The sequence below is a fragment of the Oncorhynchus mykiss genome, chromosome 25, assembly GCF_013265735.2.
Source record: "Oncorhynchus mykiss isolate Arlee chromosome 25, USDA_OmykA_1.1, whole genome shotgun sequence".
NCBI lineage: Eukaryota > Metazoa > Chordata > Actinopteri > Salmoniformes > Salmonidae > Oncorhynchus > Oncorhynchus mykiss.
In genome coordinates, this window is record NC_048589.1 from 26,583,481 (window position 1) to 26,597,883 (window position 14,403).

A 14,403-nucleotide genomic window follows, 5' to 3' on the forward strand; every position below is an offset into this window, starting at 1 on the left:
CAAAACTAGATACCAAGAAGCCATTTCAGGTTATCAATCAAGTTAGAGTAGCTAGCTTGCCTAATTATCTTAGCTGGCATGCCTGCTGGCATGGTTGGTAGACTTTAAAAAGCAAACAATAACTAAATGTACTGAATAAGACTCACAATCTTTGACCCTGTTTTGAGCATAGTTGCAGAGAAGCATATTTAGTTTCTGTTTATATGAACACTAACCTCTTCAAATTCTATTCTATGCTCTGGAGCAATTTTGAGTACCCATGTCATAGTAAATGGACTTAGGTATTGGCACATCTCAGTTCTAGATGTGCAGCAGTAGTGCAGATGTGCATAGATCTGAGGAGTATCTTGAGGAGTTATATAGATGCCCAGCTAGTGAAATGTAAAATAGGGTTGTTTGTATAGATGTTACACTATTAATGCTGCTTTAGTAGCTTGTTAGAGTCCCTTCAGTGGTGCCCATGAGTCAGGATGAGTTATGAGCTAGGAACTTCCTTCCTATGAGCCTACCATGGACACACACACACACACCCCACTGACTACACACTGGCCGGCTGTGTGCTCTAATTTATATGTATATGTCATGTGCCCTTCTTAAAGTAAACACAATAAGAGCCCCAGGGCCTGTCAGTAGCCATGGTATAAACCATGATAGCTACAGTATAATGAACAATGACACATGTATATAAACATCCACTTCAGGCATCATGTTAGTTAAGTGGCATAATTGACCAGCAGTCTTATGTTACATAGCTGTCAGCTGAGAAACAGGACTTGGGGGAATAACTTAATAGCTGATAGTCTGGATAAGAAATGCAGCCTTACGTAAAAAGTTGTAACTGTTGCAACCTCTAGAAATGTCCTTGGGCCTGATATTGTGAATAATTAAGGCTATGTATTAATTTGTTGCTCTTTAACGACGCCCACACATTGCTAAATCAGCTGGTGGTCACTGGTCATGGCAGAGTTCATGTTTATTTTATGTAACAACAGGCTGTAGAAACAGAGCTTTGTTTGTGTGGGAAAAAGCGAAAAATTGTAAACAATGACGAGTATTATTGGAAGTATGCTCTGAATTTTTTTTTATATTGTACATACCAGTAAGCACGCATCTCTAGCACAATCCTCCCAGAATATACCTTAGACTGACCAATGATGCAAATAAGTCTCTAAGATTATCCTGGATCTGAGGACCTGCAGTTGATTTAAAGCTAGAATGATGTTTAAAGCTAGTAAACAGTGACCTACACAGAAACTGATTAAATGTGTCAGTTGGGGCTCTTTCTGCAAGGACCTAGGCTCATGAACCTTTCAGTTCCTGAGCCAGAACTTGTGAAAAATTGTGAAAATAACAAGCAGAAAATACCAATCACAGACTGTCTCAAAAGGGCCATCTACACCAAGGACAATAACTATAAGGATAAATATAAAAAATATATTTTCTAATTCTAGTGAACAGGAGCGATCAAATCAAATTTCAAATCAAATTTATTTTATATAGCCCTTCGTACATCAGCTGATATCTCAAAGTGCTGTACAGAAACCCAGCCTAAAACCCCAAACAGCAAGCAATGCAGGTGAAGAAGCACGGTGGCTAGGAAAAACTCCCTAGAAAGGCCAAAACCTAGGAAGAAACCTAGAGAGGAACCAGGCTATGTGGGGTGGCCAGTCCTCTTCTGGCTGTGCCGGGTGGAGATTATAACAAAACATGGTCAAGATGTTCAAATGTTCATAAATGACCAGCATGGTCGAATAATAATAAGGCAGAATAGTTGAAACTGGAGCAGCAGCACAGTCAGGTGGACTGGGGACAGCAAGGAGTCATCATGTCAGGTAGTCCTGGGGCATGGTCCTAGGGCTCAGGTCCTCCGAGAGAGAGAAAGAAAGAGAGAATTAGAGAGAGCATATGTGGGATGGCCAGTCCTCTTCTGGCTGTGCCGGGTGGAGATTATAACAGAACATGGCCAAGATGTTCAAATGTTCATAAATGATCAGCATGGTCGAATAATAATAAGGCAGAACAGTTGAAACTGGAGCAGCAGCACAGCCAGGTGGACTGGGGACAGCAAGGAGTCATCATGTCAGGTAGTCCTGGGGCATGGTCCTATCACACTATAACGATAACTACAAAAAGAGTGAAAAATGATAACGAGAGCTATCGTTTGTATCAATTTCAGTGATCTACCAACCAAGCAGAGTGTAATTGGGATTTTAGAAATCAAAAGCGGACCAAGTCACATCAAGCTCTGAAATGACAGCTAATTTTCCCTTTTAATTTGTTTGAACTGTTTTCCATTGACATATACACTGCTCAAAAAAATAAAGGGAACACTTAACCAACACAATGTAACTCCAAGACAATCACACTTCTGTGAAATCAAACTGTCCACTTAGGAAGCAACACTGATTGCCAATAAATGTCACATGCTGTTGTGCAAATGGAATAGACAACAGGTGGAAATTATAGGCAATTAGCAAGACACCCCCAATAAAGGAGTGGTTCTGCAGGTGGTGACCACAGACCACTTCTCAGTTCCTATGCTTCCTGGTTGATGTTTTGGTCACTTTTGAATGCTGGCGGTGCTTTCACTCTAGTGGTAGCATGAGACGGAGTCTACAACCCACACAAGTGGCTCAGGTAGTGCAGCTCATCCAGGATGGAACATCAATGCGAGCTGTGGCAAGAAGGTTTGCTGTGTCTGTCAGCGTAGTGTCCAGAGCATGGAGGCGCTAACAGGAGACAGGCCAGTACATCAGGAGACGTGGAGGAGGCCTTAGGAGGGCAACAACCCAGCAGCAGGACCGCTACCTCCGCCTTTGTGCAAGGAGGAGCAGGAGGAGCACTGCCAGAGCCCTGCAAAATGACCTCCAGCAGGCCACAAATGTGCATGTGTCTGCTCAAACGATCAGAAACAGACTCCATGAGGGTGGTATGAGGGCCCGACGTCCACAGGTGGGGGTTGTGCTTACAGCAGAACACCGTGCAGGACGTTTGGCATTTGCCAGAGAACACCAAGATTGGCAAATTCGCCACTGGTGCCCTGTGCTCTTCACAGATGAAAGCAGGTTCACACTGAGCACATGTGACAGACGTGACAGTCTGGAGACGTCGTGGAGAACGTTCTGCTGCCTGCAACATCCTCCAGCATGACTGGTTTGGCGATGGGTCAGTCATGGTGTGGGGTGGCATTTTTGGGGGGGGGGCGCACAGCCCTCCATGTGCTCGCCAGAGGTAGCCTGACTGCCATTAGGTACCGAGATGAGATCCTCAGACCCCTTGTGAGACCATATGCTGGTGCGGTTGGTACTGGGTTCCTCCTAATGCAAGACAATGCTAGAACTCATGTGGCTGGAGTGTGTCAGCAGTTCCTGCAAGGGGAAGGCATTGATGCTATGGACTGGCCCGCCCGTTCCCCAGACCTGAAACCAATTGAGCACATCTGGGACATCATGTCTCGCTCCATCCACCAACGCCACGTTGCACCACAGACTGTCCAGGAGTTGGCGGATGCTTTAGTCCAGGTCTGGGAGGAGATCCCTCAGGAGACCATCCACCACCTCATCAGGAGCATGCCCAGGTGTGGTAGGGAGGTCATACAGGTACGTGGAGGCCACACACACTACTGAGCCAAAGTTGGATCAGCCTGTAGTGTGGTTTTCCACTTTAATTTTGAGTGTGACTCCAAATCCAGACCTCCATGGGTTGATACATTTGATTTCCATTGATAATTTTTGTGTGATTTTGTTGTAAGCACATTCAACTATGTAAAGAAAAAAGTATTTAATAAGAATATTTCATTCATTCAGATCTATGATGTGTTCCCTTTATTTTTTTGAGCAGTGTATATCCATTAAGGATGCTGCTGCATGATTTCACCTGGTCAGAAAAATGGCTAGCTGACGTCGGATGGCGTTAGCTCTCTATGGCAAGAAAATCTAATTCATGTTTTGCAACATTGTTGCCGAGGTCTGAGTGGCAAACAGCAAGGCTCATACAAACCTGTGCTACTGCAAACTAAATGATAGCTAGAAGCATACCCTCTTAGATAAAAAAAAGGGGTTCTAGACAGGTTGGTTGTTTAGCAACAAAACCGAAGCCTGTCAAGTATACTCCCTCTCCGGCCTCTAGGTCATCAGGCTGCTGATTATCCCGCACACTTATCACCATCGTCTCGCGCACCTGCGCCTCATGACACTCACCTGGACTCCATCTGCCGATTATCTTGAATATCTAATTATCTGCCCTATATCTGTCACTCCCCTTGGTTCTTTCCTCAGGTGTTATTGAGTCTGTTTTCATGTCGGTGCGTTGTTTGTGTTTCGTGTTCATTGTTTCTTTTATTTAATAAAACACTCACTCCTTGAACTTGCTTACTGACTCTCAGTGCACTCGTTACAGTGTGTGCAACTAGGGGGGGTTCACGTTGAGTCAAAATGCGAGCTGAGATCCAATGCTCAAATTTGTTTTAAACATGACAAACTTAAGCCTATGCAACATTAACCAATTAAAAAACATTCTGTAGCAATGAGGTTTGTGCAGTAGGCTATAGGCCAAATATATTATCACTTGAATTGCCCTGTCAATGTTGTTCTTCTCAGGCCATTTTGAAATTACATTTAAAAATTGTAGGTATATGACCACACTGGTAATAGACCATTTGTTGTATTACTTGTGATACACAGCTAAGTGAGCATAATATAATATACTATATAGTTGTTTTACTGGACTGATGGTCTGCATCTGGTCGTCAGTCTGAAGGGAGGCTGCCTCTCTCCTGACTCAACGTCCCTCTGCTCTCCCTCCACTGAGAAAAGGGAACACAGTCTTCCAGCTGATGGCAAACTCAAGATGCACTCATGCCTCATTCATGTTATTACTCCTATGACCAGAGAAAGTTAAATATTCCTTGCTAATAATAACAACGCAAGCTTATCACAACACTTTGGTATACTCATTCATTGCAGCTGCAGTGCTGTTTGGGAGAACGCACATTTTATAGCTTATATGTGTTGTACAAAGTGTTGACTGTGCAATTAAAAAAAATAGGAAGTAAGGCTTTATCAGTTTTTTTTTACATAACTGTTTGATGATCGACTAGAAATGCCTTGGAGATCGACCAGTCGGTGATCACTGGCTTAAGATTGTTGACTACATGTAAACTGTAATTAGTCTCCAATGTTTTATTAAAAACATAAATGAGCGCAATGAGCACTTGTTGTCTCTCAAATATATTGTTACAGTTGTTGGTTAGCTAGCTAGTGAATTTGAGCCATATTAGCAATGACATGAAATCAGTCAAAACACCTCAAAACAAGACATGGTATCACTAACAAGACGGAACTAGCTGAAATGGGTGACTTACAATTCCCCACATGGCAGTTGTCTTGTCATTGTTGGTAGTTAGTGCCTTGCGAAAGTATTCGGCCCCCTTGAACTTTGCGAACTTTTGCCACATTTCAGGCTTCAAACATAAAGATATAAAACTGCATTTTTTTGTGAAGAATCAACAACAAGTGGGACACAATCATGAAGTGGAACGACATTTATTGGATATTTCAAACTTTTTTAACAAATCAAAAACTGAAAAATTGGGCGTGCAAAATTATTCAGCCCCTTTACTTTCAGTGCAGCAAACTCTCTCCAGAAGATCAGTGAGGATCTCTGAATGATCCAATGTTGACCTAAATGACTAATGATGATAAATACAATCCACCTGTGTGTAATCAAGTCTCCGTATAAATGCACCTGCACTGTGATAGTTTCAGAGGTCCGTTAAAAGCGCAGAGAGCATCATGAAGAACAAGGAACACACCAGGCAGGTCCGAGATACTGTTGTGAAGAAGTTTAAAGCCGGATTTGGATACAAAAAGATTTCCCAAGCTTTAAACATCCCAAGACCTGGCCGTCCCTCTAAACTTTCAGCTCATACAAGGAGAAGACTGATCAGAGATGCAGCCAAGAGGCCCATGATCACTCTGGATGAACTGCAGAGATCTACAGCTGAGGTGGGAGACTCTGTCCATAGGACAACAATCAGTGGTATATTGCACAAATCTGGCCTTTATGGAAGAGTGGCAAGAAGAAAGCCATTTCTTAAAGATATCCATAAAAACTGTTGTTTAAAGTTTGCCACAAGCCACCTGAGAGACACACCAAACATGTGGAAGAAGGTGCTCTGGTCAGATGAAACCAAAATTGAACTTTTTGGCAACAATGCAAAACGTTATGTTTGGCGTAAAAGCAACACAGCTGAACACACCATCCCCACTGTCAAACATGGTGGTGGCAGCATCATGGTTTGGGCCTGCTTTTCTTCTGCAGGGACAGGGAAGATGGTTAAAATTGATGGGAAGATGGATGGAGCCAAATACAGGACCATTCTGGAAGAAAACCTGATGGAGTCTGCAAAAGACCTGAGACTGGGACGGAGATTTGTCTTCCAACAAGACAATGATCCAAAACATAAAGCAAAATCTACAATGGAATGGTTCAAAAATAAACATATCCAGGTGTTAGAATGGCCAAGTCAAAGTCCAGACCTGAATCCAATCGAGAATCTGTGGAAAGAACTGAAAACTGCTGTTCACAAATGTTCTCCATCCAACCTCACTGAGCTCGAGCTGTTTTGCAAGGAGGAATGGGAAAAAATGTCAGTCTCTCGATGTGCAAAACTGATAGAGACATACCCCAAGCGACTTACAGCTGTAATCGCAGCAAAAGGTGGCGCTACAAAGTATTAACTTAAGGGGGCTGAATAATTTTGCACGCCAATTTTTCAGTTTTTGATTTGTTAAAAAAGTTTGAAATATCCAATAAATGTCGTTCCACTTCATGATTGTGTCCCACTTGTTGATTCTTCACAAAAAAATAGTTTTATATCTTTATGTTTGAAGCCTGAAATGTGGCAAAAGGTCGCAAAGTTCAAGGGGGCCGAATACTTTCGCAAGGCACTGTACATGTATCTGTCCATCCAGTATCACAACAACCCAAGGACTTCTGCGCCATTGAAGCGTGCACATCGTTTTCGTGACTTTGTCAGCTAACCCATTGTGAGGGATCAGCCAGATGAAGTGGTCCGACTGCGCCCTCTCCTGGAGGTGGGCCACAGTACAGCCACTACTGATGATCTCACATGAGGGCAATTGACTAATTGTTGTTGGTGCTCTCTTAAGGACCTGAAAAGAGGCAGAATGATTATGAGCCGGAGGCCACAGCGAATTCCACAGCACTATGATTCCCTGTTGTAGGTTATGCTCAAGCTGTTGGTTTGGTGTTTAGTACCAACTGGTATTTTACATTTTTTTGTGTGTTTTGTGTGTTTAAACAGGCCTTTTGTTTGTACTGCCCCAGGGAGAGTTAAAAGAAAAACACCCAATACAATTTCCTTCTTTTTGTTGAAGTCACGTCTCTGCTTCTCATTTCGTGCTATCCCGCTACCTCTCGTACGCCATAGCAGAGACGAAAGCGAAGTGCAGAAGATGAGCAAGGCCATTCTAGCCCAGCTGGCAGCATGCGGCATACAACAGGCGCAAACACTGGCCGCAATCCAACAGGACCCAGCCCAGGAGAGGCCTGTCACCAGGAGAGCCACGCCGAGCGTGAACAGCCTGATCCCACGAATGAGCATGGAGAGCGACATCGAGGCCTACTTCATGGCCTTTGAACGGATGGCCAGGCGAGAAGGTTGGCCCCTGCTATTGGGGCCTGCACAGGCAGCGTATTACGACCTGGGTGAAGAAGCTGAGCTGGACTATGGCAAGTTGAAGGCAGAGGTGTTGGCTCAGTATAACCTGAATGCCCGCGAGAGAGCCCAGAGTTTCCACGGATGGATCCACAGGGATGGCGAATCACCCAGAGAACAAGCGTTCCAGTTAGTCCACCTAGTGAAAGGCTGGCTGGGGTCCGCCCAGTCCGTAGCGGAACTGAAACATTTGCGTTCCTGGACTCCGGCAGCCAAAGGGATATACAGGACGACTGGACAGTGAAGTGAAGGCATCGTGCATTCACTGCAACGTCCAATGGTACCCCCGGGCCTGAGTAAAGATGACCACACCCGTTGGAAAGGTCACTAAGGCGATGGGCCTGTCACCGAAATTGTCAGTTCCCGTCCTCCTCGGCCGAGACTGCCCACTCTTCGACTGGTTGTGGTCCAATGTGAAGAAGCAGGAGTGTGGCCGACGAGAAGAGGAGCTCACAGTGCCTTATGAGCCTGGCATATAACCCGGTGGCCCGCCATAAACTCAGCCGAAAGAAAGGAAACCACACTGGGCAACTAGACGGTCTACTAAGGGAACGGGAGAAGCAGGATGAGGAGTTTACATGACGGCTGCGGCGGGTCTTTGAAGAGACGTCCAGTGATGTGACGTGCCACAGAGTTGAGAGCCAAGTGAAGAGGGAGCCAGCCTGTCGGGTGAGGATAGGAGTCAGGAGGAAAGAGAGCAGCTGTGACAGATCTTCGCTGAGTCCACACCAGAGGAGTCCTGGCCGGGGTTTGGCACAAAGTCCAAAGACGGCGACATAGATCACCCCCCCCCCCCCCCCAAACCCCGTCCGAAGTCTACGGAAGTTTACGTATGGGTCAGTTTGGCACGGCCCAACAGCAAGATCCGGAGGTGCTAAGGCTAATGGCCAAAGTGGCAGTTATTGATGGGAAGAGGCTACAGGATGAGTGTGAGTTACGTTTCCCATATTTTGCCATTTGGAACGGCCTATTCTATTGGGTATGTAGGAGAAGGGAGGGCGAGTTCGAACTATTGATAGTACCGGGGTCATATGAAGACACTGTGCTGCACTTGGCCCACTCCCATGTCTTAGGCGGACATTTGGAACGTGAGAAAACGGCTGAGAGGGTACTAACCTGGTTCTACTGGCCGTGGGTGACCAGGGACGTAGCCAAATATTGCAGGCCCATTTTTGCAATCCCCTAATACCTCTTACCATTATAGAAACACCAGTCAAACAGATTGCCATGGATCTAGTGTGGCAGCTGCCACTATCATCCCGAGGACACCAATACATCCTCGTAGTAGTGGACTATGCGATCAAATATCCAGAGACTATTCCGTTACCCACTATGGCAACAAAAGTCATAGCCAAGGAGCTGATCATGTTGTTTTTGTGAGTGGGATTACCCTTGACTACTCTAACAGATCAAGGCACTCCCTTTATGCCGCGGCTCGTGAAAAACCTGTGTAAGCTGTAGAGTGTAAAGCAGATTAGAACGAGTGTTTATCACCCCCAGATGGACGGACTGTGCGAGAGGCTGAATAAAACCACCAAGAGCATGTTAAGAAGTGTAGTGGATAAGGACGGAAAAAATTGGGACATGCTGTTGCCCCACCTTATGTTTGCCCTGCGCCAAGTTCCTCAAGCCTTTCCCAGGTTCTCCCCCTTCAAATTATTGTAAGGGCAACCACACAGAGGTATTTTGGATTTCAGCAAAAGAAGCCTGGCAGAACCAAGCATGTCCCTACCGCTCATTCGATCACATAGTCCTTAGGATGGCCGCTATATGGCCAGTGGTTAACTAACACATGGGGCGAGCCAGGCTGCGCAGGCTGATCCAGCACCATATCAGGACAGACCCCGGGGCCAAAGTATGTTTAACATCTTCACATGTGAGTTCCAAATATCTCTAACGGTTGCCCCAGCGAGAGTTGTTTTATGCACATGTCAGAATGCACTCACTGTTCCAAAATGTGATTATTACGCAACAGGACAGTTACCACGCACTGCCGGCTAATTATCTATAGGCTATGTTTCAACTTGTCAATTTCTAATTATTTTCTAACAACAGTTTGAATTGAGGTGTGTTCCACCCCCTCATTAATTCACATTCAGCATTGCAGACAATTTATGTTTGGGGTTTTACTGAGCCGGATAAACTTCTCTCTTTGAGGAGAGCCTACACCGCACTTCACTCATGTTTGCGCAGATCAAGTATGTATATGAACTCAGCAAAAAAAGAAATGTCCTCTCACTGTCAACTGCGTTTATTTTAAGCAAACTTAACATGTGTATATATTTGTATGAACATAAGATTCAACAACTGAGACATAAACTGAACAAGTTCCACAGACATGTGACTAACAGAAATGGAATAATGTGTCCCTGAACAAAGGGGGGGGGGGGGGGGGGGTCAAAATCAAAAGTAACCGTCAGTTTCTGGTGTGGCCACTAGCTGCATTAAGTACTATAGTGTATCTCCTCCTCATGTACTGCACCAGATTTACCAGTTGTTGCTGTGAGATGTTACCCCACTCTTCCACCAAGGCACCTGCAAGTTCCCTGATATTTCTGGGGGGAATGGCCCTAGCCCTTACCCTCCGATCCAACAGGTCCCAGACGTGCTCAATGAGATTGAGATCCGGGCTCTTTGCTGGCCATGGCAGAACACTGACATTCCTGTCTGGCAGGAAATCACGTGTGATTTGAGCAGTATGGCTGTTGATATTGTCATGCTGGATGGTCATGTCAGGATGAGCCTGCAGGAAGGGTAACACATGAGGGAGGAGGATGTCTTCCCTGTAACACGCAGCATTGAGATTGCCTGCACTGACAACAAGCTCAGTCCGATTATGCTGTTAGACCCCCCCACAGACCATGACGGACCCTCCACCTCCAAATTGATCCCGCTCCAGAGTACAGTCCTCATGGCTCTTTGCAGCATGCCTAAGGCACATTCTTGCAGATGAGCAGAGACCCTGGGCATCTTTATTTTGGTGTTTTTCAGAGTCAGTAGAAAGGCCTCTTTAGTGTCCTAAGTTTTCATAACTGTGACCTTAATTGCCTACCGTCTGTAAGCCGTTCCACAGGTGCATGTTCATTAATTGTTAAAACTTACCGACGTGGTTCCTGCACAGGAACACCTCAGTGGAAATTTCAGAGTGCCACCTATAGTACTATAGTATAGTACTCGATAAATCTCAAACTTTCATTAAAACACACATGCAAGGTACTGAATTAAAGCTACACTCGTTGTGAATCTAGCCACCAAATCAGATTTGCAATCCCCTAATAATCCCCTCACGTCTGTCAGACCAAAGATGTTATAATGAGGTGAAGGAATGGTTCACTCCTCTTTCGGGTAAACTTCTGGAAGTGAATGAAGGGAAGTGGATGATCGTAGACGAAACACCCCCTTCAACATGCAATACTATAAACAGACCAAACTCATCTTGATTCCTCTTATCTTTGGTTGATACAAAAAAAAACATTCCGGAGTTCACAAACTACTCATCGGATTACTTTCGATTTCTAGAAAGTGTTTTACTCAATTATTTTGACCGATGGTGAGCTCACCCGAGATGTGATTAATTATAAATAGTAATTGCTGTTAGCTAATTCATATTGTTGTTTCTGTCAGCCTAGAGTTATAAACATATGAGCGCTTGTGTAATCTTTCCTCAGTTAGCGCTAGTACAAATGTAGCCTACATTTTTCGGTTTGGCTGATTGTGTTCTGCTGTAGCTACTTCTGTGAATGGCTGAACGTTGCATCCAAAAGTAAACTGGTCACATTCTGGACATACATTTGTAAGGATCGTGCTTATGCAAAATGTTTCTGTGGAAAAAAAGTGTTGCCAGCTCAAATGCTGATTGTTGACTCATTCTAAAATTGCTGTTTAAAAAAAGAGTTCTAATCACACCGGTTTGATCGTATGCAACAGGGACCACTATATAATGATCACACCCATTTGTTGGTACATGCGGAAAGGTTAAGGCTGTATAGAATCCCCGAAGCTAGGAGAGAGATGAGGCATGCCGCAGTGGGAGAAATGGTATGACTAGGAGTGGTGGAGCCATCCACAAGTGCGTGGTCTAGCCCGATCGTGCTGGTGCCAAAACAGGATGGGTCAACAATAGTGATGCACCAATATGACATTTTTGGCCAATACCGATATCCAATATTTTCCTTGGCAAAAAAAAACCAATACCGATAACCGATATTTAAATTTTTTTCGTCATTTTGAGCATTCTAGTACAGTTTAAATAGTTACCACACACATGGATGCAGCGGTCTAAGGCACTGCATCTCAGTGCAACAGTTCCTACAGTTCCTGGTTCGAATCCAGGCTGTATCACATCCAGCTGTGATTGGGAGTCCCATATGGCGGCGCACAATTGGCCCAGCCATCGTCCGGGCCGTCCTTGTAAATATGAATTTGTTCTTAACTGACTTGCCTAGTTAAATAAAGGTTGCACACACACACGCACACCACACTCACCAAAAAGTAATTTTGTTGGCATTTACGTATGTCCCCATTACCAGTAAAACATAATAAAAACCTATATATTTCACTTACTTGGTGTGCTGTTCATTTGTTCAGTAATTTAATTCTCAACCAGGATTTCTATAGAACGCCGTTTTGGTCTTTGCGTGTCAAAAAAGATACACATCAAATAACACGACATAATCTGTTTCAGTAGCTATAGTTAGCTAGCTAACTATATAGCTAGGTGTCATCATCTAAAATAACCCTAATTTATAAGAAAGTCCTTATTTTATTAATGGTTGTCGGACCCATCTATGCTAGCCACAATAAGGATTAGCCACAATGGTGGACTTTGCGGTAAGCCTTCAAAATAAAAGTATGTCATTGACAGTGATGCAAATGAATACAAATAGTATAATTATGCCAATTTGTATTCATTTGCATCACTGCAGTTACATAGTTTTATTTTGAAGGCTAACCGCAAATTCCACTATTGTGCCTAATCCTTATTGTGGCTAGCTTCACAACACATAACCCAGTCCGGTCGAGCCTCACTAGCCAGATGAAGCTAGCTGGCTGCTTATAATGTTGAGCAACTTGGTTGAGTTACAGGCTAGCTATTTATTTTCATGAACTGAAGTTCAATTTCAATAGGCGAACAACAAGTGTCAACCTAGCTAATACTCACAAGGATTCCTAAATCATTGCTAAGAATTGTGAAAATGACTGCAGTTTCTACAGGTCATTGTTTTCAGGCTGGTTGTATTGGTGCAGGCTAGGTACCAAGCTAAAGCTAGCTACCACAGAAGTTGCGGTCGAACAAATTAAGCTTTATTACCAACACGGTATTGTAAAAACATCGTTCATGTCCGGTGTTTTCTTGTTTGCAGACTTTTTTGGACAGCTTTGACAGTGTTACAGTATCTTTTTTGACACGCAAAGACCCAAACAGCATTCCATAGTATGTATGTCGTGAAGCTAATAGAGCGGCTAGTGAAAGCTAAGTACATTTCCACCTTAGACCTAACCAAGGGCTATTGGCAAGTCCCTTTAGTCCCTGAGGATCGCCAAAAGATCGCCTTTGCCATGCCGGAGGGGCTTTTCCAATACGTCTGGATGCTGTTCGGTCTACATTGAGAGGCGGCAATGTTCCAACGACTGATGGTTAACCTGCTTAGACCCCATCAGGCTTACACAGCCCCCTATATTGACAATGCTGTCATACACACTGAGGACTGGGACGACCACCTAAACAAGGTACGAGATATGTTGGCGAGCCTGGAGGCAGCTGGGATTTTTCATTTATTTTATCGTTCCATAGAGAATGTCTTGATCTACTTTAAATAAGGTCTGTGTTTCGTGCAGGTTAGGGTGCAGGTTAGGGTGCAGGCTTAAACCGCCTCGGCGTTTTGATACCCGTGTAAATGTCACTAGGATAAGGTAACATTTGTCAACATATTTTCATAAATCCACTCTACAAAAAAAATGATCTTTGCTTATATTTAGACAATATTGATCAGACTTACCTTGTCCTATGGATATCTACAGTGCCTTGCGAAAGTATTCGGCCCCCTTGAACTTTGCGACCTTTTGCCACATTTCAGGCTTCAAACATAAAGATATAAAACTGTATTTTTTTGTGAAGAATCAACAACAAGTGGGACACAATCATGAAGTGGAACGACATTTATTAGATATTTCAAACTTTTTTAACAAATCAAAAACTGAAAAATTGGGCGTGCAAAATTATTCAGCCCCCTTAAGTTAATACTTTGTAGCGCCACCTTTTGCTGCGATTACAGCTGTAAGTCGCTTGGGGTATGTCTATATCAGTTTTGCACATCGAGAGACTGAAATTTTTTCCCATTCCTCCTTGCAAAACAGCTCGAGCTCCGTGAGGTTGGATGGAGAGCATTTGTGAACAGCAGTTTTCAGTTCTTTCCACAGATTCTCGATTGGATTCAGGTCTGGACTTTGACTTGGCCATTCTAACACATGGATATGTTAATTTTTGAACCATTCCATTGTAGATTTTGCTTTATGTTTTGGATCATTGTCTTGTTGGAAGACAAAACTCAGTCCCAGTCTCAGGTCTTTTGCAACCTCCATCAGGTTTTCTTCCAGAATGGTCCTGTATTTGGCTCCATCCATCTTCCCATAAATTTTAACCATCTTCCCTGTCCCTGCTG

General features: G+C 44.0%; 1 protein-coding gene across 2 annotated transcripts in view; it reads left to right on the forward strand.

The window, feature by feature from the left end:
- The window catches only part of LOC110504217 (potassium channel subfamily K member 10), a 40,307-nt gene that overhangs the window by 622 nt on the left and 25,282 nt on the right, over positions 1 to 14,403 (forward strand). The window contains exon 1 of one of the 2 annotated variants that reach the window (XM_036962948.1): positions 12,764 to 13,471. The exons of the other annotated variant lie outside the window; for it this stretch is intronic. Coding sequence (XP_036818843.1) covers positions 13,361 to 13,471 — 111 coding nt within the window. The 5' untranslated portion in view covers positions 12,764 to 13,360. Of the gene's footprint in view, positions 1 to 12,763; positions 13,472 to 14,403 lie in introns of those variants that run through there. 2 annotated transcript variants of the gene reach the window in all.